This window comes from Drosophila busckii, chromosome 2L, assembly GCF_011750605.1.
Source record: "Drosophila busckii strain San Diego stock center, stock number 13000-0081.31 chromosome 2L, ASM1175060v1, whole genome shotgun sequence".
NCBI classification, from domain to species: Eukaryota; Metazoa; Arthropoda; class Insecta; order Diptera; family Drosophilidae; genus Drosophila; species Drosophila busckii.
Genome location: NC_046604.1, coordinates 292566 through 319959, shown reverse-complemented (window position 1 = coordinate 319959; position 27394 = coordinate 292566). Strand labels below are relative to the sequence as shown.

Below are 27394 nucleotides of genomic sequence, written 5' to 3'. Positions count from 1 at the left end.
CAACTTTAGTATAAACGCATTTTAATTAGTAAATATAAGAGATGATTTTGAAATAAAATAATTATATTATTCAAAATGTTAATGCGCTGTTTAGCTAAGAGAGAATGCGAAATGTAAAATTAAAATACAAGACCGTTTGCTGTAATCCTCGCCTATCTTCCACAGTCTCTCTCTCGCTTTCTCTTACAATCTTAGTAGCGCTTATCAATCGCTGCTTTTACTTGCTCTAATTTACTTTTATTGAGCAGCTGCGCGCAGTTATAAATAAGCAAAGATTAAGTTATCAATGTAGCATTTGCTCTGCTAGTCTACGCCCAAATCATTAATACAAACAAATTATAGATTGAGAGGCAGCGAATTTGGCAAAAATGCCGAGGCGACAATACTTGGATGAAAGTGATGGCAATCAGTATGCAGGTGCCTGGGGCTGTGGCAACAACTATCGCGGCAATATGTATATAACAATAACGTTGTGGCTGCTGCTGCTGCATCTGCTGGTGCTGCCCATCTATTTGTATCTGACTTGGCATCATCGATATTGGCGTAAGCGTGGCTTGGTTACGGCCAAGCCTATTACACTGCTGGGCAGCTATCCGGGCTTGCTGACGCGTCGCAGCAATCTGGTGGAGGATGTGCAGCCTATTTACGAGTGAGTAGCAACTTGAAATGCATGGCAAGCATTAAGTCTTTGGCTCTGCAGCAAGTACAAGCAAAAGCATCGCGCTGTGGGCGTATTTCTGACACGGCAACCGCAAATATTGCTCCTGGATCCGGAGCTGGCGCATGAGGTGCTGGTGCTGAACTTTCGCAGCTACAGAGACTCTATGCCCAGCTCTTATATACCACATGCTAAGTATGAGAAATATGTCAAGCGTAATCCGTTCTGGGCTAAGGGCGATAGCTGGCGTCGCTTGCGTAGCGAGGCGCTGCCAGGACTCAGCTCGAATCGTCTGAAGCAAGGCTATGCCATTTGGCAGCAAAGCGGCCAGAAGCTAACCGACTATATGAGCCGACAGCTGGAGCAGAACAACAATGTGCTCGAAACGCGAGATGTATGTATATCCAACTAGCACATAACTTAGTCTAACAATTTGTTTATACCTTAGCTCTGCCTGCGCTATGCCGCCGACGTTATGTGCGACTTTATTTGGGGCATAGAGGCGGGCACACTTACTCAAGATGCAGAGCAAGCTAATCAGGTGGTTCGCATGGCCAGCAAGTGGTCCAGCTATGTATTCTTAATGCTCTCCATATTCATGGGCTCCATTGTGTTGCCCGTTAGTCGCCTGCTGTTGCGCTTTCGCTTTCACCCCAAGGATACGGACGAGTTCTTCTCACAGCTCACCAGGCAGTCCATTGAGTTGCGTCTCAAGGCTACGGATCAAACACAGCGTGCGGATTATTTGTCGCATCTGCTGAAGCTGCGCGAGGAGAAGCAGGCCACCCATGATGACCTGGTCGGCCATGCGCTAACAGTTATGCTCGATGGCTATGATACGACGGGCACAGCTCTGCTCCATGCATTGTATTACGTAAGTTGAATTGAATATTATGCTTTACTCCTTAGACTCTGTAGAAACTCTTGGTAATAGTAACAGTTTAATTTAATTAATAGTTTAATTCGTATACGAAAGTTACTTTTACGATTTAGCATCAAGCAACGACTATCACATTACTTTTATATCTTATATACAGAGTCTCACACAGTCGGTTGTGCTCGACTCCAAATTTAAAGATCTATATGAAAAATGCTGAAAAATCGGTTTTAATCAAATAATTGACAATACTATATAAAATATTATAACAAAAAGATTGTATAATCTTTGACAGTACCTAAGTTCAAACATTTATTTTTATTTTTTGTATTTTAAACATTTAAAGCAATAGTAAGGCTCAAAAATATTTTATTGACAACAAAACTCACCCACACATCGAACGATGCACATTGAGCACTCTCTCAACAATAAAGTTGCGACGCTCTCATTCGGATGTAGATCTGAGCGATCGAGCGCATACGAACGAAAGCGATGCTCTCAAGAGCGACCGAAGATGCTAGCAGGTAAGCTAGCTGTAGCTGGCGAGGCGACTTGCAGGTCAGTTGGGCAGTGACCGTTGGCGATTAAACAAACAGTGCTAATAATATTTAATAATTCTAATATATTTCCTAACATATTGAGCTGGTTTGACCAAGTTATTCTATAGCACACAGCTAATAAATGTCGAGTGCTACATTATTGAAAATGTAACTATCGCCTTTTACTATAATTTTGCGCTGGTTTTTATTATTTATGTTTTAGTTCATCTTTTACTTGGCGATTACTTTTACCAACCCGCAATCCCAAAAGTATGCTATTTAATATTTTTCATATTATAATTTTACAGCTATCGGAAAATCCTGATGCACAACAAAAGCTACGCAATGAAATTTACAACAGCATTGATATGCACAAAAACATGAGCTTTGATCAGCTGTGCGAGTTGCCTTATCTGGAGCAAGTGGTTTATGGTAAGTTCAAACATAACCTAATTTATTAAGTGCTAGTGCTATAATCTAATTTTATTTGCAGAAAGCTTGCGACTTAGCAGTCTTATACCACAATATACCAAAATTTGCACGCAAGCCACCAGCATAAAGCTGACCGAGGAGAAAAGCGTGCAGGTTGAAGAGGGCATGACTATTATGATACCCAATTATCAATTTCATCATGATGCCAAGTATTTTCCCAATCCGGAGGCCTTCAGGCCAGAACGTTTTGACAATGGCGCTCATCATGAGCTCGTGCGCAAGGGCGTGCTGCTGCCCTTTAGCGATGGACCTAGAATCTGCATGGGTGCGTTTTAGATTATTAAAATTAATTGTATATATTTAATTTGATTTTAAACCTAGGTCAACGTTTGGCTATGCTAACACTGAAAACAGCTCTAATGCGCATTATCAGTGATTATCAAATTATGCGCAGCAAGGAGAAAATTGTTATCGCTGGAGATTCGGGATTTGGTGTCGTGCTACAGGGCAATATCAATTTGGAGTACCGCCGTTTCTTGAGATAGGTTCACACATCAGATAATAAATAAATAATAAGCTTATCATGTTGTTGTTTTGTCTGCGCAGCGTCTATACAAACTGATTGTTGACTAATTTAATTTATAATCACAAATGGAAATTTCTGTATTGTTTGTTTACTTTTTTCCACTACTATTGATTTAGGCTAAAGTTTTGATTGTGATCGAAATAAGACAGTTATTTTCAATTATTTTGCGTATACAGTACGTATGATTGATTAATTGTTAATATTAAACAATTGGTTAAGCAAATTTAAAGAACATTTTACGCGGCCCAGTTTTAGCTAAAAATAATTTAAGATTCTTTATTTAAAAATAGTTATTTTTTAAATTTTGTTAGAAGCTTATAGAAGTATTTACTTTTATTTTATTCAATTTACGTTGCGCGCTTAAACTTTTTGTGCAGTGTAGCGGTGTAATATGTATTTATAATATATAGACCCGTGTTATTGGCATTATCAGCGTTGGCTCAACATGTTTTTGATTCGTATACTCAATAAACAGTTTTCCAAGTTTCCTACGATGTGGAGGATGATGATGATGTGGATGCTGCTGTAGCTTGGTTTTCTAGGCCCTTTATACATAGTTCCTAGCTTGTATATTTAACTTGGTACCATGGCTATTGGCGCAAGCGTGGACTCGTTACAGCGCAGCCGCTAACACTGCTGGGCAGTTATCCTGGACTATTTGGCGGTGGCAGCAGCTTTATAGAGGATTTGAGCAAGATATATGAGTAAGTCACAGAGAATTAACAATGAAGTTATATTTAATAGATGCATTTAGCAAATATAAAGGCAAACATCGAGCCGTGGGCGTATTTCTAACGCGTGAGCCACAATTATTGCTACTGGATGCGGAATTAGCGCATGAGGTGCTGGTAAAGAACTTTAACGACTTTAGAGATTCATTAACCAGCAGCTATGTGTCGTCAACTGAGGATTATGATATATATGTAGCACGCAATCCATTCTTTAGCAAAGGCGAACAGTGGAAGAAGCGACGCACAGAAGGCGGCGCAGGACTAACGCCAAATAAATTAAAACAAGCTTATGCCATTTGGGAACAGACGAGCAATATGTTGCTGGACTATATGGACAGAGCGCTAAAGGAGCGTGAGGATCAAATTATTGAGAGCAGAGATGTAAGTTGATAAAAAGACTTAAAATAAATTCAACTTGTTTCTATATCTGTTCCTTTAGCTCTGTTATCGTTACACAGCCCAAGCAATGGGCGACTTCATCTGGGGCATTGATGCCGGCACACTCAGCGGTCGTGTGAATGAGCTGAGTCAGTTCCAGCAAGTATCAATGGATTGGGTGTCGACGGCTTTTCAGAATTTGCCGCGCTTCAATAGCACAGCGGTAGCTCCAATTTTACGCAAATTGCTGAGTCTGCGCTTTTTTAGCCAGGCATCAAATACATTTTATTTAAGGCTAACAAGCGATGCAGTCAAGTTGCGTCAAAGTGGCAGCAACTTGGCTGAGCGTCATGATTATCTGTCGCACTTGCTGCAGCTGCAAGAAAGAGGCGCCAGCTTGGATGATCTGGTTGGACATGCGCTAACAGTGCTCATGGATGGGTTCGAGACATCGGCTGCAGTGCTATTCCATCTGCTTTATACGGCAAGTGAACTGATAAACAATTGATGATAACCTAGCGTTAATTGTTGTTGTTTCTTAGCTGGGCGAGCATCAAGAGCAACAGGAAAAGCTACGTGCGGAAATCTTGGCAGCTGATAAGAATATTTCCTACGAACAACTTGCAGCGCTGCCTTATCTTGATCAGTGTGTTTATGGTGCGCACAACAATTCTGTATTGCGCATAATAATTAAGAATTGCTTTTCTCAGAATCTTTGCGCTTGACCAGTGTCATTGGCTTTCTGCTTAAAATCTGCACCAGGCCTACAAAAATAGACTTGGGCAATGGCCGCAGCCTGAGCTTGGAGCCAGGCACCTCAGTTGCTATACCAGCCTATCAGTATCATCATGATGAGGCGTACTTTGAGTCTGCCCATGAGTTCAAACCCGAACGCTTTGATATCACCAGCTCTAGCGAATTTACCAAACGTGGCTGTTTACTTGCCTTTGGCGATGGTCCACGCATCTGCTTGGGTAAGTTTTTAGCACAACAGTGTGAAAATTTAAATTTTTAAGCCCAAATACTCCCAATGCACATAACCATTTTAAATTTTTCTCTTTTTATTTTTTGTAATATTGTTACCGTGCACTCACAATCGTGCAACGTTTCCTCTGTTTTGTCGCAGGCATGCGTGTGGGATTACTGAATGTAAAAATGGCCCTGCTGCGTATATTATCGGAATATAAAATTGAGCAGACCAAAAAGCTGGAATATAGTGCGGACAGTGGCTTTGGCAGATATTTGAATGGTGATATTGATTTAAAATATACAAAACTCAACAAATAAATGGAAATGAAGCAAATGTCTCAGCGTATTATGAAACGCATACATATGCATATTAACTAGATGTGTGTGTGTGTGTGTGTGCTTGTTTGTATGTGTGTCTGTGTGCACATTTGGGTCTTTTGGGTACGCCAACCACAACGAAATTTAATTTAGCACAAAACCAGCCACAGACCAACTGACACCAAGGCAACACACAATGCAGCATGGCTGCAACCCTTTCTTGCCCAGCCATCAATTGGGGACAAACACGCTGGACTTTTCCACTATTGTCCATGTGTGTGTGCGAGTTATATAGTAAGCGACCGCATGCAGCGAGTGTAATGTGTGTGTGTGAGTTTTATGCTGTAACACTACAGGCACTGCCTTTTACTAATATCCTGTACTAGCTAGTTCAAATGGGTTAATTCATTAAGTAAAATAAATTGCATTACTGATCGCTACTGATCGGTTTTTTGCATTAGGCTTATATGACCGTAAGCTATTATACTTTAAAAAATTGTGGGCGTGGCACCGCCCCTTTAGGAAAAACAACAACAATTTTTTTTAATTTTAAAAACAATTTGTCAAATCAATATAACACATGCTAAAATAATTTTTAAGGATATTTTTTTGACGACAGTGGGCGTGGCACACCTTTAAAATACTTGAAATCGGATTTACAATGCTTTCACATTGTGCTCAAGCGGTAGCAAAATTTTTTTAGTTCATTAATTAAATCCTTTATTTGAGTTTCTAATTGTGTCTCAGGTTTGGTAGCCCTCCCTTTTGTTTTTCTGAACCGCTTCATTTTCCACACAAATCTCCATTTTCTAACTATATCCATTTAAAAGAGAATTAAAAAATCTACAAAACCTGAATATATTTCATTGATGGACTCCTCTGGACTCATTTTGAATATCTATTGAAAAGTGAGACATAATGCAATTTCTTTATTTGTAAGACTTCCTACACATTTCTCATTATTCTGGGAACAGCAAGAGTGATTTTAACATTTGAAATTCACACATACATAATAAAAGCCTAACTTCATCGAATGCATTTCAAAAATTTTACTTTTATCGCGTATTTGTTAGTTTTTGATGAACTATAAATTGCATACAAAACTTAGCAAGTTCAAACGCACGTGCTTTGCTATTGCAACAACTGTGTTTGACAGCTGATATCTTTGTAGTGGCGCCATCTATTGAAATTTCTGGTACGCAACATTAATAATAATTCTTTACTGAATGAGTTCCAATTAAAAAATTTTTAGTTTTCGACTTTTGAAAAATGGGTTTTGGCCTCTTAAACTGGTAATTTTTCCCATAGTGCAAGGGAGCGCGAGCGTGAGAGAAAGCAAAACTGAATTGAAACAACAGCTGACAGCTGCTCGGAGCAGCTACTAAAAAGTAGCTACAGGGTATGTTAAGTGCGCGCAACATATTCTGTTATTATTTATATTTCGCTGTTACATATTTTTGTTTTGCCTTTTGTCACAACAAAACAAGCCACAAAATTGCATTTGAGCTTACAATATGGCGCGCTTTTAAATGAATTTTTTTTTTATTTTTTGTTTACCTAAAGTTTTGCTTTGCCAACAAAAAAAATATTCTATGTATTTAAAATATTTGTTTTTGCGCTTATGAGCGTGTGAATGGAAATAAAATTTTATGACGTGAAACGGGCTATAACAACCTTTTATTTGTTAGTCTAAACAAATTGTGGGTTAAATAAATAAATATGCGCTTGCATAACCGCAAATATTTGAATTCGATTTTGTATGTAAATGCAGGCCAAAAAAACAAGCAAACAGCCACGCCTACACAACTGCGTACGCCCGCCCGCAGGCCATAAAAAAGTTAATGACTGGCGCAGTTAACGCGCAACAAAATGTAAAGAGCGAGAGCACAAACAATTTTGGGCCTTCAGCTACGTGGACTTGAAGATAAGCGCAGAAAGCAGACAGAGCAGGAGAAAGTGTGAGAGAGCGGTAGAGCTGGAGGAGGCTGTGAATGCAAGCTGTGCTTGAAGCGGCGGCGGCGCCATGTGGCATGTGGCACGGGTCTTCATGCTACGTTGGCTTTTATCCAATTTACCTGATAACCGCAAATGAGCGTTAATGGCCAAATAAATAGAAAAGTGCCAACTACGACGCGACGGCGCGTTAACTGAATGAACTGAACGAGCCCTCCTCACACACTTAGCCTTAGCTCCCACTCCCACTCCCACTCCCACTCCGCCTGGCACTCCATATCAACGTTATACAGCTTGCTCGCTCCCACAAACAATTTGTGGCAAGCGCACAACAACGCATTTGTTTGCTTGTATAAATATATATACACGTATGTGTGTGTGTGTGTGTGTGAGCCTGTGTGTGTGGTGATAAATTCAAATGGCTGCTAAAATCATAAGAACCCATCAATTTGACGATTAAATAATGGTGGCTAAAAGCTTTAGTAAGCCTCAGGTGTAGCTGCAATTTGTTTATTAAAATTTTATTGATGCATCGATTTTGCTTGTGCATATTTATTTAAGCTCTTGAGCTATAAAAGCATTTAAAGCTGTAGCAAATAAAATTTAACACACAAGTAAATATATAAATATGCTTTAGCATAAGCAAAACTTGCGTAGTTGATGTGCGCCCATTGTTTTTGGTATTTTGCCAATTCGAATCAGTGTCTATTTGCGCTGATTTATATGCTCGGCAATCCCTTTCGCACACCTGTATTTGACAAGCCTGCACGAAGCACAAACAATGTGGCAATTTGAAGTTGCATTGCACGGTTGAGTGGGGAACAGTAGCTAGCTATGTGGTTAGCTACTACGTGCTGTTGGCAGTATGGCGTCAAGCTAACATTAATTTGTGCACGTTTCATTTGCTGGCGGGGCCTTGCCTAAGTTAGGATTCCGATGATGCTGCAACTGTTGTTATTTACCAATGGCACTTGCAACACTTTGGCCACAAATCGGCAACACAAAATAGCAGCCAACAAGCAAAACGGCTAATGGAATTAGCAACAATTTAACCATTAAACACATCATGCGCATTGGCATGTTGCACTTGGGGCAGCGCAAATATACGCCAAATGCATTTTGCCACACACACACACACACACACAGCACAGCAGGGTACCCAACAAGACTGCTGCCCATTCATTGTTCGCTGTCGATTTGCGTTGGCCGGGGCTCTTCAGTTTGTGTCTGTGCTAAACACAGCACGTTTAGCTGAGAGATACAAATACCTTGCCACGCCGCACGCGTTTTATTGCCGCCCAAAATTCGACTGGTGCTTAATAGACTTTTAGGCGGGCTTTATTGCCAGGCAACACTTGTGTTGGTTTCAAATTGCCAGCATAGTCCAACAAAACGCTAATTAAATCCGAATCTCTGCAATCGACCCAAATGCTGACCAGCTACTTTAAGAACTAAGTCAGTGGCTACAGAGGCTTAGGCTGTGGCTTTGACTCTATGACAGGTAAATACTACTAGTTGTGTAAGCAAAGCACAATTTTGCGCTGACTTGACATCATTTGATGCGTCGATGGTGCGTATGCGCAATTTAAGTACAGGCTTATTACAGCAGAAAGCTCTGGCAATTTTAGCAGCAATAGTACTTGCTACAGATATTCTTTGTAGAAAATTACAAGGATTAACAAGAATTCAACATTTTTTTGTGCAAGTGCTTTGACTTGCAATTTTCTTTGAAATTCGTTTGTGAAAAGCAATTTCATGTTTTTCACTTTATAAAAACTCATGAATTCAAAATTCTGTGTATTAATTAGTTGCTAGTAGCAATTTATTACTGAGCAAAGAAGTTCAAGTGAATCATATTTGATTTTTTAATATATTTCTATATATGATATAAATGACTCGCACGCAAGCTCACAAAATGAATTAAAGTCTTGCATGCTTGGTGTTAATAATAAAATTTCGAATATTATTTAATAATATGGTATTTCTTTGCTTTGAGCAAACAAATTATGAAGTATACGCCTAGTACCAATTCCAAGCTACAACAACTGGCCATAACATGTGGCCAGCCAGCTAGCCGTATATAAACAAACACACCCACACATGTGTACACATGTTTGTTAGCCACTTGTTTGTTTGCTAGGCCTGGCCGCTGGTTGTTGTTTTCGTGCTCAGGTAATTTGCTGCGAAAAATGGCATCATTATGCTAACAAATTGCCATTTTGTTGTTGCACATAAATTCGTCAGACAAAAGTAGGCAATAAATGCTGCACACACACACACAACAGGGGCGCTCTTCAATGTTGGCGTTGACTCTTAATTAAAATTGAAAATAGCCCCAAAAAAGAAAAGTCGTTCATTTGGCCTTTAACATGCTGGCTCAGGGCTATTAGCATTTTCATTACGCGCCTTGGCTTGAGCAGCGTACAAATGAAAATGAAGCGCATGTTAAATGAAAATAGACAAGACAAGTTTGTGTGTTTGGTCTCATTCATAAATCATTAAAATGTTAAAATACGTAAACAACTTGAGTATAATGTATACGCGCAGTTGAGCAGCCAGCCAGCCATAGAGAGTGTCAAGCGCTCTGTTTTGTGTGTTGGTCAGCTGAAATAGATAAAAACTTTAAGAATTATAACTTAAGGGATTTTGGGGGCACAAAGCAGCGTACAATGACCACAAAAGTAAATAGCTTGCCACAAGCCAAGCCAAGAGACACACTGCGCTGTCAGCCTGAGCTTGTAAACAGCAAAAAATAAAAGTTAGCTGAGTAAAGCCAAGCAGACAATTAAATACCTTACAAAAATATATAAAATGGCATAAATAAGAGCAAAGCTTGAATGACTTTATAGAGTTTAATTCAACAAATATAATAATATTGCAAATACCTTTTTTGCAAGAGTATATAGCACATAGTAGTTTTAAATATAATTTAAGCTTTTGTGCTGTCACATGATATGGCACAAAATGTCTCTGTGGACTGTATGGACTGGACTGTAGCTCCAGCTGTGCGCTCATGGAGCAGCTACTGTCAATATTTGTTACACAATCGAACAAGTTGTAAGTCGAGTCAAGACGATGAAGATGAAGTTGCTGCTACGGTGGTCAGTTAATGACAATGTTGTTTGCCTTTAAGCGCATTGATTGCAACATGGTAGCTCAATTAGTGTAGACTTTCTACACAAAAGTAATGTCAAAACATTTTTAAGCAATAAGCGTAAATCTTAACTGCACACAGACACACACATACACATCGCTAATAACATTGACAACTGTCAACGCTTCGCGGGAGTAGCTGTCACACACACACACACACACACAGAGAGAGGGAAACAGAGTGACATATGGGAGTACCAGCGCTAAAGGCAAGGCTTTCAACTGTCACAAAGATAGACAGGCAGTGCACAAGTGCAACAGCGCATGGGCTGAGTGTGAAGGGGGTGGCACGCATGCGAGTTCGGACTTGAATTGGCGCACAAGCCGATTTACTTCTTAACTTTTGTCAGCTTTGCTTTTTTCGATGCAGAGTGCTCTCTGTTCTGAAAATTCATGAAAATGTACGCTTCATTGAAAAAACCAGAGCCATTAAATCAGACAGCAGGCTAACGTATTTCCAGTGAAAACTGTAGCAGCTTTTAAGCCAAGAGCTGAGCTCAATTAGAGACAGCAGCTTAAATTCACATTGCAAGTTTTCAATCCTTTTCCATTACGTTTTTCTAATTTGAGCGCAGCGCGCTCAGCGGTCGACTTTGTTGGCTTAACAAAATGAAGTTAACTGTTGCCAGCCCGCTGGCTGCTGGAAAACCAAATAAAATAAGTGCACAATTTATGCATATTAAAAACTATATATTGCAACTTTCTGTGTCTGTCCGTCCGTCTGTCTGTCTGTCTGTATGTGGCAACATGCTCATATTCGTTGCCGCACTGCGTGGGCATTTATTTCACTTGTCCTGTTTTCTGTCTTTCTTTCTTTTTTTGGCTCACATGGCAGCAGCAGCAGCAATTTTTATTTTCAGTGCTATTGGGCGCTGTAAGCAAGGCCAACATTCGCGAACTTTTGCGTTGTGCACAAGTTTTGTCAGTTTTTATGTTGAATGTCCGGAGATGCCGCTTCCACCAAAAAAAATGAAATTTAATGCGCAATGCTTGCCAGCGACTTGGACTCAAACATTTTGCCGTCTCCAACGCATTGCAGCTCAACAAAAGCAATAAATTTCCATGCGCACTGTCAGCACAGCGCATTTGGTGTTTAGTCGGCCTAGTCACGCAGCTAAAGCTACGAAAGCATATTAAATGAACTTGGCAAACTTATTTAATTGCAATAAAAAATGCAAACATAAAATTATGCATTTAATTGTGCAGGGTATGCGATAGTTCAACTAGCTCATCGTTCAACTTTACTTGTTATTTAATATTTTTTTACAACAGACTTTTTATTTGGCATATTACTTTTATCATTTATTTAACGAGCGCTCTTTGAATCATTTTTGCCACTTTTGTAGCATTTCACAAGTCACATGAATATTAAATTATTTTTTATTATTTCTGTACTGTAAAATTGTGCGGCAAACACGTTAAGGTGTTCATGTCTGTGTCCGACGGTCTGACTGACTGACTCACTGTCTTTGTGTGTGTGTGTGTGTGCATATCTCTTGGTTGCTGCCCGTAGGGCTGTCTGCATATGCAATTCATCACAAGGGCCATATATACACTTTTAATCAAATGCAAAAGTTGAACGAGACACGAGGACAAAGGAGCAGGCAAAGGCACGAGAAGGATGCCATGTGGCGATTCGTAGCATGTCCAGCGCTTTGCCCTGCCCACCTGACAAGCACAGGCCTTAAGACAGCCTCAAAGTGTGTCTAACAGTGGGCGCTCGCCGCCGCTTCCTCTGCTCTGCTGCTGCTGCAGCTGCATCTGGTTGCATTGGTAAATGCAAAGCAGCTGCCTGCTGCTTCAACTTACCGGCTGCTGACTGTGGCTGAGGCTGATATGGCTCACTTGTGTCATTTATCTTCTTTTACGGCGTGTGAGCGGCCCATTCAATTTCAAAAGGCAACGGCAGGTTGCTGAGCAACGCAGGCTACAAGCGGAGCACACACACATACACGCTGACAAATGCATATAGCTATTGTTACACTTAGAGAAAAAGCAAATTAAAGTTTAATTTATGAATATCAACTGTGAGTTGAGCAAATAATTACACAAATGATTTAGAATTAATTCTTGTTATTTTTTAAAGCAAAAATATAATTAAAGCTTGTTTTTTTGTTGCAAGCATTTCGAAAAATCCAAAAGTTCAATCAGATCTGTGCTAGTGTTAGTTACTAACAGTTAAATAAGTTTGACTACACAATGTAACTTTAAAAGTGAAATATGTAAATACATTTAGCTAAGCTTTTTGCCTAAACATTTCTACAGTTTTTCTTGCAGTGTAATTGCTGCACCTGCCCTTGCATATTTGAGAAATTCTGTTTGAACTTTGGCTTTGGTTTGACTCACTACGACGCGTGTGGCGTGTGAACTGCTGCAGCCAGTTGTTCGTTCTGTCAGCCATTTTGCTGTTCCTATTGTTGTTGCTACGATTTGGTGACACTCCCAACGCCCACATAACACATCAACATCTCTCACGCTGATTGAAAAATTTGCACAAATTTTTAGCTGGCATTTTGAGTTTCTCCGCCCTCCTTCACCCACTGCCTCGCTGTAGATAAATAGACAATTTGACTGCTGCTCATCGCTCCGCAGTCTCCTACGAAGTGCTTTAAGTGCTTGTAAAATTTATGCGCTTTTAAGAATTTCATACAAACTTGACAACAAATTGCACTTTGAGCAACAACAACAACAAATCGTCTGTCTATATATGTCCATGCATATGTATAGAAATCGATATTGAAGCTGCTGCCACATGTGCCAATTAAATGCTGTGCAGCTTTACAAATTTTCGAAACTCAAAGTATTTTTGGTTTTCTTTTGCAATTTTTATAATTGAAAATCTGTACGCTTGGCTGCCAACAATCAAATTGGCAATTCGTGTTATGTAAATTTCGAAATAGCCATTGAACGTGACTAAAATTGCAATTAGTGCAAAATGCCGCATAAAATATCAATAAACACGAGAAGCAACAAATAAAATGCAACTGGGCAACAAATTTGGTATTTGGCATGCAAGTAAACAGTTTCTAATTGCCAAAAATGGTTGTTTAATGGTTTACATGTTGCATTGAATGAAATGATAAGAATTTTATTTACCAGCCACAAATGCATAGCTTTGGGCTAACTGAATATAAGCGCTTATATTGCATATGAGCTTGTTGCTACATTGTGCTCATGTATTAAAATAAATCATTTATTGGTTTCATAATAATCATATTCATAGTTAAGCTTGTTAGCTTAATTTTAATGCAATGCTCATGTATGAAATAAAATCATTTATTGCTTTCGGGCATAAATTAAAGTTATAAATTCAAGCAAGCGCTCATAAATTCTGTTGTTGATTAAATAATTATGTTAATTGGTTAATGTTTATTTATGTGCACCATGGGCTTAGTAATGGCAATTTTAATTTCTAAAGTATATTTTATTGGCATATAATTGTTTATATAACTAATTTAATGTAGCAATATTTTTTATTAATTTTCTATGCCATATTGATCTTAAATTGATTTCATTACTACATTTTGATAGAATGCCATTTGTTTGCATCTCTCATGCCCATTAAAATAAATTATAATGCGGAAATTGTTTTGCGCTCAAATAAAATAATTAAATTTGACTGCTAAAGCCACAAATACGCAAATTGTCTGTGCATAAAATATATTTTTTGGTTGAGAAATTAATACAAATGCTAATGTTGCAAATTAAATACAAATGATGCGCGCACAAAGCGTGTCCTTTTGTAATTAAAATACACACACACAAGCACGCAGTGTGTTAAATAAGTATATATGTGTGTGTGTGGTGTTTTTTTTTTTATTGTTGCGCATACTTTATTTTTTTGGTGTGGCTGATATTTAATTTATGCGCACCGCAGTTGATTTTCACATAAAATCCAATGCATAGCTACGCAAATCCGCCGCAACTTAAAAGCTTAAAACGCCACGCTAGCTGGCTTGGCTGCTGGGTAACTGGGTACGTCCTGCCTCGTTATGCTGCCAAGTCCCAAGCCAAGGCTTATAAATTTTAATTAAAATGCGCGCCAGCAGCAGCGCAGCAGCAGCAACATCAACGACAACGTCAGTCGCGCTTATTTCCGCTTACATTACAATTACATTCATTTGGGTTTTGCCAACAGAGTCCTTGCCAAACAGACAGATGATAGCAACTGGTCAGGTATTATAGCCAAGGGAGCTACTGAGCCTTAGTCAGCGTTTTAGTTCTTTACTTAACACCTCATTTATAATTTTTTGTAGATTTTGCACGAGTTTATAAAAATAGAAATTGTCTGACTTAATAAACTTCTTCTTATTAAACTCGAAGCTTAATTAAATTTTGCAGCCTGTGGCGCATGCCTCATCAATTGGCAACATTGCTACGCTGGCTGGCATTGCACTAATGACGTAAATGAGCCTAAAAACAAGTTGCTGGCAGCTGGTCAACAGACGAGCAGGGGGCAGCCGTCGATTTTGCTTGGCGCACTAATGAGACGCAATGAGGGAGTAACAACGCGCCACAAAATGGAAATTAAAATGCAACAGCCAACAGCCAACAGCCAACAGGCAACAGTCAAGCAGTCAGCAGGCGTTTTTGGCTGTGTGCAGTAGGCGTGGCACTCGTTTAGACATTTGATTTAATTAAGCTGAAGCAGGCGTTGCCAGCTCCAGTGGCCAGGCCTGGCTAGCAAGTCATTTGCCTTACTTTTCAAAATGAAACTTTGCGATAATATTATGCGCCAGTTTGGCATAGCCAAGAGTTTCCAGAAAATGTCGGCGCTCAAGCAAAGCATGGCGTTCTCCCCAGATGGGCGTTCCTTGGCCGTTTGTGATCATCAAAGCTTGACAATCTACGATTGCAAACATCTCAAAGAGCAAACACAAATGAGCGTGGCAAGATTTTTGCCAGAAGTTGTTTGCTATACACAAGAACAGGGAATAATATTGCATAGTGAAACAAAGGTAAGTTTTAAATATTTATTAATGCATTATATGCAATTATAAATATAAATGTAATGTAATAAATATAAATGTAATATGTGAACTAATGAAAGTCGCTAAAACGATAGTCTTATAACAATAATTTAATTAACAATATATACAGTTTACATTATTTTATTATATTCATTTATTTAAAGCTGTGCAGCTTAATTATCCTGCTTGCTTTTGCAGTTCGACTGCTGCATATGCTCCCTGGACCTTCGCACTCGCCGCTATGTGCGTCTCTATCGAGGCCATACCCAGCCAGTGCACACAATTTGCTTTCAGCCGCATAGCTCACATCAGTTTATAAGCGCTGGCCAAGATGATTGCCTGTTGTTGTGGGATCTACGCTGTCATACTTATACGCATAAATTGCAAGAGCTGCAGCAGCCGCTGCTGGCAATCGATCCAGCCGGCTTGGTATTTGCCACCAGCTGTGGCACGTCGCAAATAGAAATCTACGATGTGCGCATGCTGAGCAGACAGCCTTGCCAGCAGTATAGCTACAAGTGCTTTGATCTGGCCAACTGGACGCAGCTGCAGTTCTCGCCCGATGGCAAGCACTTGTTGCTCAGCACCGATGGCTCTTGGTGCTACAGTCTGGATGCGTTTGACGGTGGCTTGCATCAGGCATACAAAGTTTATGTCAATGCAAAGCGCGAGCCATTGCAGGCGTGCTACACGCTCGACTCGCAGTACGTGTTAGCTGCTGGCAATGCGGCGGGGGCGGGCAGTGTGCATGTGTGGCAAGCGCACAGTGGCAGTCTGTGCGGCAGCTGCCAGTTGTGTAGCAACAAACGTTTGCGTGGCGCATTGCAATTCAATTGCCAACAAATAATGTTTGTTAGCAGCAGCGCTGCTATGCTGCACTGCTGGCTGCCTCAAGACGACGCTGCTGCTGCAGAGCAGCAGCTAGAGGCAGCCGCATGCATTGACTTGACGCGCTCAGATGAAAGTGACAGCGATCTGGAGCTGCTGGATACAAAGCAACTTGTTAATGATGATGTGATCTTTGTCTGCAAAGAATTGCTGCCAAAGCAGTCTAAAGCGTCGCCTGCAAGCTCAGTTGCTGTTGAATCTGAGTCTGATAGCCTAGAGGAAGGCGAGCTAACTGCTGACGATTAAGCTGGCAACAACACGTACACACCTCCACAACAAACTATCAATCACTCACACTTGGTAGAGCTTTGCACTGGACGCTAAACTTCTCAATCGCTGGCAAGTTGGGCCGAATTGCATTGCAAAGTTTTCAACAAGCCCCTGCAATTCACAGCTGGAGCTGCAACTTGCAACACAATTTAAGCCCGCAAATTGCACAGCTTGCTGCTGCTGTTGGACACATGCGTAACTTTAGTTGGCACAAATGACAAGCTTTTCATTTAGTTGCACATAAAAGAATAAAATTTATTCTTTCTTACAAACGCTTTTCATATTAATAAAATGCACACAGCACAGAAGTTGCCGTTGAACTTGTTTGTAACTCTAATTGCATATACTGGCCACAGTTTGAGTCTGCTTGCAGCTTATGTTATCAAAAATATTTTGCAGCAAATTGTGGCAAAGTGCTAGCCAACTTGCCGCTTGTCAATAACTTTCTTCTTCGTGGGTGCCAAGTGGATGTGGCAAAGCAAACTTCGCAAGGCGCAAGTTTTGTTTCTTTTGTAGTGTCTGCTGTGCTTTGGTTTGTTGCAAAAACTTGTTGCAACCGAAGTCCAAACTTTAAATATATTAAATTTCATGTTAAGTTTGCAGTTTGCTTAATCCTCAACAGCTTTGAAGCAAATCCCTATTGGACTATTTGTGCTTATTGAATTTAAGCTGATTTACATAATTTGCCCAAAGAGTTTCAATATAAATTTTCCAGCCAGCGACGTGCCAATGGCTGCCAATTCAAAAGTCAACATACACTTAAATAGTTTCAACAGCAACAAAAGCTTAAGCATTTATGTTAATTAGGTAAGGCTCAAAGCCGTAGTTGTAGTTGAAGTGTATATAAATTAATGCACGCGACAAATTTGCAACAGCGGCGACTGCAAATGACAAGCGGAAACGGAAGAGTGCGTGTCGCCATTTTGATTTGCATGAGTCTCAGGCATTAGCATGCGCCGTCTGCCCTTTGCCTTTAAGCATCCATTGTAACGCATAAATGTTGCTAAAGTAAAATTAATTAAAAAGGTAGACAAAATGTAAAAGAAATGAGAGCGCAGCGCGTGACTAAATTGTTAAACAAAAATCTTCCAACCACCTCACACGCTTCGCAGGCTTACCCCAACAACAGCAACACCAATAGCAACAACAACAACAAGACTCTGTTGTCCAGTGACGCAAGAATATTTAATGCGCTGTGCGCTGGGCAATAAAATCGGATTTCCTTAGGCCCAACTGCCTAATCTTGTTTGGCTTCAATTTGTGAGTGTGTGTGTGTGTGTGTTTGTGTGTGGGCAACATGTGTTGAGCATGCTGCTCTTTATAAACTGAAAAGCACAGCGCAAAGTTATAGCAAACTTTTGTAGCAAAGTACAAGAAATTTTTGTACTTGAGCCAATCAATTGCATGCATCGCCTGCTAGACGTACAACAATAACAACCAGAGAGGGAGAGAGGGGCAGAGAGGGCAAAAAAAAGGCAGGTCAGAGCAGCATTATAATATAAAGTGATTTAAAGTCAACTTACAATGCTTACTTACTTATTATAAAGAATCAATTTGACCTCAATACACGTTCGATGGCAACTACAAGTTAGGCATTTGCCAGGCAACTAATAGCAGAGCTGGCCGGGCCTAATGGGGTGGGGAGTTTGCCAAACTTTTAAATTACTCAACGGGCACTTTCAATAATGGCAGAATATGCCGCTTGCCTCCGGCACTACCACCTGCCAAGGCACTCCATGTACTCGTCGTACTTTTAGGCAGGCAAAACTTTTTTCTCTGTGCCGGCAGACAAGCTTAGTATATCTGAATACTCTAGCAAATACTCTAGCAAAGGGGTAGCAGTGTAGGCAGCCTGATAAATAAAAAATGAAGTAAAACTGCTGTCCAAACTAATTTTATTTAATAATCACATAAGTTCATATTACGGTCATTGGCAACTGGCCGCGCCTAAAAGCAGGCCACCTTTTTTTTACAACGATCTGTAAGCAAAGTGAAATATATTTCTTTATTTTAAACATAGAAATATATAAACAAAATACCGTTTTGCACTCAAATTGTTTGATAGCGCATTTCATCTTCACCATGCCATAAATATTTTTGATTTCTTATTTTTTGTGCCTGCGCCTTGAGACTTCAACTTCAAGTTTTACTTATAATTCTGCTGCGACTTTGACTTTTCCTCGTATTTTTTTATTCGGACAAAGTTGTATTAAAGTTTCGCTGAAAGGGGAACGCACAACGGGACGTCTGCTTCCGCCGCTGGCGTTAAAATAACAATCGACTTGCAGTTTGAATACATCACACAAAGGGCAAGCACAGTATGTAGATTGTTTCAGGCAAGCGGGATTTCCTTACTGGAGCTCTATGCTTGGCTAGCTGCTTTTTAAGACGGCGGGATTAAGTGGATTTTTAAGTGGGCAGCGGCAAAAGTGGCCAAGGGCCAGCTACAACGACAGCTATGGCTACGGCTTAACTTTCCGGCCAAGCACTGCGTGTCCCCTGGTGACACAATTACATGCACGTTATTTAAGCCAACCCCCTCGCAAGCCCCTCGCTTGACAGAGCTGTCAAGTCCGCCGGCTGGTTTTTGCTGGAATAAAATGGCTTAGCCATTGACATGGACAGCACGTGCTAATGGGCAGTTTTCGGTGAATTGGCCACTGGTCACAGTTTGGAGCGGCAGCGGGGGGTAAGTGGATATTTGGCAGCTTAGATGTACGTGTATTTGTTGCTCGCCTTTATTCAACCCGATTTGCTTTAAAATTTGAAAGTAATTTTCGTGACAGCCATTCAATCAGCTTAGCGATAAGCTTAACCTCCTATTAAATTACAAAACGAAATTGTTATTTGATTTACTAATGCTTTGAACTCTTTTGACATAATTTGCCAAATTATTTTCGTTTACTTTTCAAATGCTAGCTGAGCTTAAAGCTATCTTTATTAACTCTTTCTAGGATAGCTGCTTACACATCTACTCAAATTGGTTTACACACAAAAACTCATTTCTGCATGATGTCAAGCAAATACGCACCGTTGATTGATCCTTTCAAACTGCTGTTTGTCGACTATGTAACTGCCGCAGGCAGCAGCAACAATGGCAAGTGTTGTTTGTTTGTCCTTTGGTTCAATTTGGTTTGTGATTGCCTCAAATTAACCGAACGTTTTGCCACTGCCTATTGTCCTAACGCTTGTCGCCGGACTGTTGTAACATTCGTGACCATTTTTCAATTGCAGAGCGCTGTCAGTCCATCATGCATTCAATCAAGCGAGCAACTCACACAAAACACTCAAAGTGCCGTGCTCTAAGCTTCGATTGCAGCATTACGGCGCGCCTTTTAAATTGGTTTTCATTGTGTTGCTATTGCAGCTACAACAACAAGTGACAAACAACAAGAAACAAAAAAAATGTTATGTGCTGTTTTAACTGAAAACTCGCGGCTTTTATTTATTTTGCATTTTTATTATGTATTTAAATTTTTTTTCCTATGACTGGCTTAGTGCTAAGAGCTCCAAGGTTTTTACCCATTTCTATTTGGGGCTGGTCAGGCAACGTAGCCATCGCCAGCGCCATCGCTGATGCAATCAGCTTAACAGTAACTAGAAAATAAATTGCATTCGATTTTGTTGCTTTTTTTCTTCGCACATTTGTATACTCTAGAACAAAACATATAAGAGGCAGTATGAGAATTGGAAAAATATACAGTAAGTTGCAATTTTATTTTTATTTTCCTAGGCAGTCACTTGATTTATTGTTTATCTAATACAGTTGACAAAATATCAAATGGGAAAAGTGTTTTTTTTTAAACATTATATTAATATCTATTATTTCAGAATATTGATAAGTCGCAATCGAATTTTAAAATCATTTTTTCTGCAGCTCCGAGTTAGATAAATTTTTATAATTATTATTATTGAAAGCTGTACTTTTTATTTGAATTCGTAGGATATGCTATCGTCTGGTTTGTTTAACTTTAAGTAAAAGTCTCGCGTTTGCTTTGATTGTTATTTTTGCTGTAGCCGGTGCGGCTTTGCTCTGCCTTTTGGTCGCCTACTATGTATGCTTTTTGCTTTTCTGTATGCCGTCCTTAAATCTCGTTCAGTCCAACGCTGCCCAGTGCTCTGCAGCGGCTTTTCTTTGTCCCTGTGTGTAGCTGTGACCGATTGCGTGATTGGCCAGCAGCTAAAGCCGTAGCAGACATAACACAACGGCACGAAAAGAAAAACAAAGAACAACAAAGTCGCACCAAAGACGCTCGCTGCCGTCAAACTGCAATTTTTTGCAAGCTAAGTGAAAAATTGTGCGCCATACAAATGTTGTCATTGCCAAAAACGAACGGTTTGGCTGGTGGGTTGTGGGTGGTGGGTGCTTGTTGCAATAGCGGAAGCTGCTTGGGCAGCAGACAAGGATTTTGTTTTTGTGTGCAAGACAGCTTTTAATACGCTTTACTTGGCTTTCCGCTTTGTTTTTGTGATCGCATTGCCGATTTGTTTGACCTCGCGCGCTCGCACAAATTGAGGCCAAGTTTGTTTGCTGTGATTGTGTGTACGTTAAGAAACAAATGCTGGCACATTAAATAACGATAAGGCAACTATTTTTTAATTAAATAGCGCTTGTGCTAACACTTTTTGTACATTGTGTTATGAATTAGGCTTTAAAAACCAAAAAAAAAAAACAGCAATTGAAATTGAATTTTGCAGTCAACTTGAATGCGCACGAAATTATGCAATGGTTTTGCTCAAGCGCTTAAGCAAATTAACTTTGACTAAGTTTTAATTAAACTGCTAGTAATAGTGCAAACACAAACATATATATTTGCTTGTTTAATCAGAGTAAATAGCGTTAAAATATAACGTATACGGACGGTGCGACGCATTAATCATTGCCAGTTAGCTGCATGAAATTCATATTTCAAGCTAATTAGTTCACGTTAAACAAAAAAATAATTGTGAAATGTGAAAATAAATGAAGCTCGGCAGCTAACACGATAAATAGACTTGCTTGTGCTTGTGTTTTATTTGGCTTTGGGGAGCTTTTGCTGCGGGCATTTTATTTAATTGTCTGTTTTGTGCTTATTGTTTGTACTTTGCCACCAAAAATGTGTGATTTATATTATTTTTATTCTTGTTAGCGTTGGGGGGGCATCAAATCAAAGTGTATGCCAAATGTTTAACAAGCATAAATCAAATTTTATTGCCTAAACGACAATTACGCAGCCGCAAAATCAAAACGAAACGGCGGGCGACAAATGACAGTCAGAGAGTGCAACAGTTCCAACCAGAGTTTGGTTTATATTTATATTTTTACACTTGTGCTGCGTTTGCATGGCGTTGGGGGCTTATAAATAAATTCAGAGCTACAAGTGACAGAGGCACAGACACACACCCGCTTGATTTATGGCTCATATGCAGCAGCAGCGCAGGGGTTACAACATGGCGTATAAGTTATTTTAATTATAATAATGGCATGTCAATTACAAGTTGACACAGTGACACTCTTTGGGCCAACTGTGCTAATTAATTATACAAGTGTTATTTAATGCGGTTAGCTGCCAAAAGATAATTAAATGCAAAAACAATAAGTACATGAAAAATATGCTTAAAGCCAGAGCTAAAACTAGGCAAACTAATAGAATTACGCAAACAATTTTGCACAAGCTAAAGCAGCTTAAGCGGATTTACAATACATATTTTAATTATGCGGCACATAAACTAATTAAACCAATACACACACACAGACACACGCACACGCGTCCGACAAGTTTTTAAGCTCTATTTGTTAACTTAAATGCGGCGAACAGCGAGCGTGCAACGACAAACGAAGCCATAAGGAATAAAACTTGTTAATGGTGTGGGTAAAGCGATGCTCGTGCCATGGTGCGTATGTGTGTGTATGTGGGTGGGTGCGGTCGCTGTCTGCTATGCATGTGTGTGTGAGGCTACAATAAATGAAGTGCGCATGGATGGGAACGTGTGTGTGTGTGTGGTGTGGTGTGCTTATGTATGAGGTTAGACATGTCTAATGAAAATGGCAGTTGGATTTGCAGGAAGGCGTGGTACTTGTCAGAAAAACGTAAAATTACTACTTAATTAAAAATGTTAAAATCAAATCACGATTGCAATGCAATGCAAAGGATTAATAATAAAACTTTGAAAGCAAATCGAAATAGAAACTTAATCCTGAAGCTTGTATTTAGTTAGGCGTTAGAATGTAGCAAAATCTATAACTAAACTGAAACTATAATTAAGCAAACAAGCGCATTTAAAGTAATCTCATTCTGACACTGTAATCAACTTAATAATCTACATTATACATAATTTTACTCTATTAACTTAGCAGGGCATGCAGCTCATGCAGAGCATTGTAGCTTTTAAGCTGTATTTAAAATGAAGCTCACGTGCCAAGCACACACACACACGCGCATATACAGGCCATGTAAACGCCCACATAAAATCAAGGTAAGGTGTAAACTTTATTAAGCATACGCCGTGTGCGCCTTCAATTCCCTAAACATTTGACAGCTGCTGTTTGGCAGCTTAAAGTTTAGTTGAATTTGTTGTGTTGTTGTCAAAAGCGCATATATATGTATATATATGCATATATATATATATATATATATCTGTTTTTGCTTGTGTGTGTGTGTGTGGGAGTTTGTTTATTTTTAGTGTCAGTTGTCAATTATTTTTATTGGCAGCTATTATTATTATTTTGTGTGCGCGTTTCTATGCAAATTGTCAAGCACACGCTAGCTGGCTAGCATATTAAGCAAAGCGAAGGTGGATAATGTGTGCATGTGTATGTGTGTGCGTCAAAACTTGCATGTCATTGACGCTTAATTTGTTTGCTTCAGCTTTTGTTTGTTCGTGTTGTTGTTGTTGCCGTCACATATACAGATTTTGTGGTTGCGTGAGTGTCGCACGTAATGTGGCGTACAATGAGAGCAGCTTTTAGTCTACGACACTTGGGCTTAGAGGCAATGCACCTCATAAGTCTTGTGTAGCGTCATGTAACCTGTAAATAATAAAAAGCGATAATATTAACTGATTCTGTACTTTTTTTTTAAACAATTTTATAGCCAAACTTAGTTTAATTGCCTCAAGTTTTCACTACTCGTTAGGGCTTTCATTTCACGCATGTTTTTCACATTACCTATTACCTCTTAGCCTTCGTTAAAATCCAATTCAATCCATTTATTGTCATGGAACATTTAAGACTCTCTGAGACTAACCGCATTATCAAAGTTTTACTTAAATAGCGGTTCGTCTTCATTTTAAAAATCATATTGAAGATGAAAGTCTTAGTGGCACTGATTATTATTTTACTTCTGGCAAATGTCTGCCAAGTTGAATCGTCTAAGAAAATTAAAATTAAAATATCACTACCAAAACACAACAATGGTGATGGAACTTCTTTGCCTGAGCAAGGCGCTATGCGACGTCAACTGGAAACCAAGGAGGGGGAAGTAGAGATGCAAAAACGCTTTCTTTTTCCTTTGCTCGACGCTGTTTTGATAGCGAAAAATTTACTTAGTTAGGAAACGTTGCGGGTGTATTTTAAAGTCATTTTCGATGATGACTTTCTAGTTTCAAAACGTGAAAATAAATAAATGAAAAATAAAATGAATGTTGGCTTTTTAATATTTTTAATCGTATTCTAAACGAGAAAACACAAATCTTCAAACATACATGGATAGCTATGAAAGTCATATTATTAAGTTTTATGTCAGCAAATTATTATTTTAGGTTTGAAATTATATAAAATGCATTATAGTAAATTAACATTTTGCTTGATAATTATAAAATATGTTTCCTGCACATCTAAACAGGCTTATGTTTGCCTGTGTCTGTTAGATAAGAGAAAATGCTCAATGTGTGAGATGTATACGCATGACAAAGTTAATGTACTGTAACGGCTGAGGAAAAAAAGGGTTTCTCCTTCGAGGCTTGCCTCTCCGAGTGCCTTGCATCATTTAACACTATAAAATTATTATCATGCTCATTTACCAGCGCCATAAATAAAGGATGACACAATATAAATCGAGCAAAAAGTTGGCACAAACAAATATACTTCAGGCATTTAGCATAAATGGGCTAAAGGGCAGCGTTCTTATCAACTTGACGCCATAATAAGATATTTACTGTTGCTTGTGTAATTATGAAGTCAATGGGCGCGCATGCCAATAAAAGTAAAAGGGCATGTGGATATAAGTAAAAGTGTATTAATAAAGTTATTACAATTGCAGTTGCAAGTGTGTCTAATAATGAGACACCGATTTGGCTTAAATTTGGATATGTTATAGCCCTAGGCCTACTTAGTAGGAATTTAAAATATTATGACGCGAATGCCACGGATTCGTCCATAAAACGTCCTTAAAGCTTTACACTATTTAACTAATCACAACGTTGAACAAATTTCAACTGTCGAATTGGCCCAGTGGGTAAAGTAGCAGGATCTAAAGCGCGAAATCGTTTACGCATGTTTTACTTATTAGCTTTTAACCTTTGTTGAAATATAATTCAATCCATTTGTTGTCACGGAACATTTAAGACTATCTGAAACTAACCGCATTATCAAAGTTTTCTTCGCCTTTATTTTAAAAATAATATTGAAGATGAAAGTCGTAGTGGCACTAATTATTATTTGACTTCTGGCAAATGTCTGCCAAGTTGAATCGTCTAAGAAAATTAAAATTGAAATATCATTGCCAAAACACAACAATGGTGATAGAAGTTCGTTGTCGTATGCGACGTCAACTAGAAACCAAGGAAAGGCAAGTAGAGATGCAAAAACGCTTTATGTCTTTACTGTTGCTGTTGTTGTAATGTCAATGGGCGCGCACGTCAATAAAAGTAAATGGGCATGTGGTTATAAGTAAAAATTTATTAATATAGTTAAATCAAAACTTGCAGTTACAAGTTGTTCTAAGAGGACCTGTGTGTGTTGTGGTGTGTGTTATGCTGTGTGTTGACACGCAAGTTTGCCGACATGTTCGAAAAACTATTTCGATAAGTTCAACGACAAAATTGTGAGGATTTTGCTCCATTACACTAAAAAGAACGTGAAGGTTTAAGTCAATACGAATTTGATATACGCTTTGTACTTTAAATTGTGGACAAACAAAAGAAAGAAGTGTTATATAATTGCAGTGGTAGCTGCATGATTGTTAGCCATCATTTTTGTTGAACAGAGTCTATAACAAATGTAATTGTAGGCAAACTACTGCCAGAGTAGAGTAAAAATGACTTGGCAGGAGGAGGAGAACTTTACAAAATTGCCTGTCTGCCAACCCAAGCTCGATAGACATGCAAGCATTGGCCCCAGCACAAACTCTCACCCCTCGCTTCCCTTTTATACAGACATAGAGACATACACATAGTAGAGTTACAAGTGGCAAGAGGTGTTGAATTTTGTAGTTTCGAGTTGTTAGCGTTGAGTTTTTACTGCTCTGCTGCTCGGCTTCTTTTATTTTCTTTTTGCACTGCACAAATTGTTAAGCGACAATATTATCAATAAGGATGTGAGTGCTGAAGGTGCTTCTAGTGGCAGCAGTTCGAGTGTTGCCATCAAGTGTGTCTGCCTGCACTGCCACAGGCGCAACTTCAAAACCAATTGAGCGCAATATCAAAGATTATTACGTATACGCAGTGTGGTTAGCATTTGTCTGTGCATATGTCGTGTGTGCTCAATCGGTAATCTACACAAGTTTATGCCTGCTTGAGTTTGCTAATGAGTTGCATGCAAATTTTAATTTAATATGCAAGAAGAGCTGCAAGTGTTGCAAACAAAATGCCAGCATAACTTTTAATAGCAATATTCGTATTTATTTAATTTTAATAGCACAAATTAGTACTGCTTGGCTAAGAGTAGACAGTCCAACAACTTAAAAAATTAACTAATTAGTTTATAGGTGTATAAATAAATGTATAGAAATATTATTAACTGACAGAAACGAAATGTAGCTTATGCATTGAGTAAACAATGGACAGCAAATTTTGAGCCACAAAGGTAATTTAAATGAATGTAATCTTATTTCAAATCGAATTTTTATTAACTGTCGTCGCTTTGTATACCTATAAATGTGTATTAAGTGCGAAACATCAATTACATGAAATAGCAATATTCCAAATTGCCTATATCCAACATCAATCAACATTATTACATATACTTTCATGAATTGTAGGCTGATTGACTAAAATTGCTGCCTGCTCTCTGCATTGTGGCTGGTGGTGCCTTGGAAACTTTATAAATGAAAATGATTTGTTTGGCCAGGTTTGTGTATGGCATTTATGGGCTCAAATTGCCGGCCACACTATAGCGTCTATTTGCATAATAAATGGCGCCAAAGTGGGCCAGCTCTATATAAATTTCAAAAGGCAAATATAAGCAACAAACAATGTTGCTAATGCAATAAAACTGCTCAACGCAAGCTGTCGTGCTTGGCTTTTATGAATTAAATTAAAAAATACTTAGTATTCCTAATAAATAATGCACTTTACAAGTGGCTACAACTACAGTTAGTATATAAATTTACGCAAATGCCATAACCTCTAATGCAAAAAGTCAAGGCAATTGTATTTTGAGTGCTGGTAACCGCAAATTATGCACTTGGGCAAGAGAGACGGAGAGAGAGAAAGAGAGACAACAGATTAGCATTGCTGTTGCTTTCAGTTTGTT

The 27394-nt window shown here is 39.0% G+C and overlaps 3 protein-coding genes across 3 annotated transcripts; all 3 read left to right on the top strand.

The window, feature by feature from the left end:
- The first annotated feature begins 298 nt into the window (after positions 1-298).
- Positions 299-3087, top strand: LOC108600200 (probable cytochrome P450 309a2). The gene is made up of 6 exons (XM_017987617.2): positions 299-649; positions 701-1052; positions 1107-1532; positions 2383-2506; positions 2568-2831; positions 2888-3087. The coding sequence occupies exons 1-6, from the start codon at positions 369-371 to the stop codon at positions 3049-3051; spliced, it is 1611 nt and encodes a 536-aa protein (XP_017843106.2). The 5' UTR covers positions 299-368; the 3' UTR covers positions 3052-3087.
- A 70-nt stretch (positions 3088-3157) lies between these two features.
- Positions 3158-5522, top strand: LOC108599286 (probable cytochrome P450 309a1). Its single transcript, XM_017986087.2, has 7 exons — positions 3158-3169; positions 3657-3796; positions 3847-4204; positions 4263-4685; positions 4744-4858; positions 4912-5175; positions 5328-5522. The coding sequence occupies exons 1-7, from the start codon at positions 3158-3160 to the stop codon at positions 5486-5488; spliced, it is 1473 nt and encodes a 490-aa protein (XP_017841576.2). The 3' UTR covers positions 5489-5522.
- A 9728-nt stretch (positions 5523-15250) lies between these two features.
- Positions 15251-16698, top strand: LOC108602287 (WD repeat-containing protein 82). Its single transcript, XM_033293690.1, has 3 exons — positions 15251-15552; positions 15763-16355; positions 16422-16698. The coding sequence occupies exons 1-3, from the start codon at positions 15304-15306 to the stop codon at positions 16696-16698; spliced, it is 1119 nt and encodes a 372-aa protein (XP_033149581.1). The 5' UTR covers positions 15251-15303.
- Positions 16699-27394: the final 10696 nt, after the last annotated feature.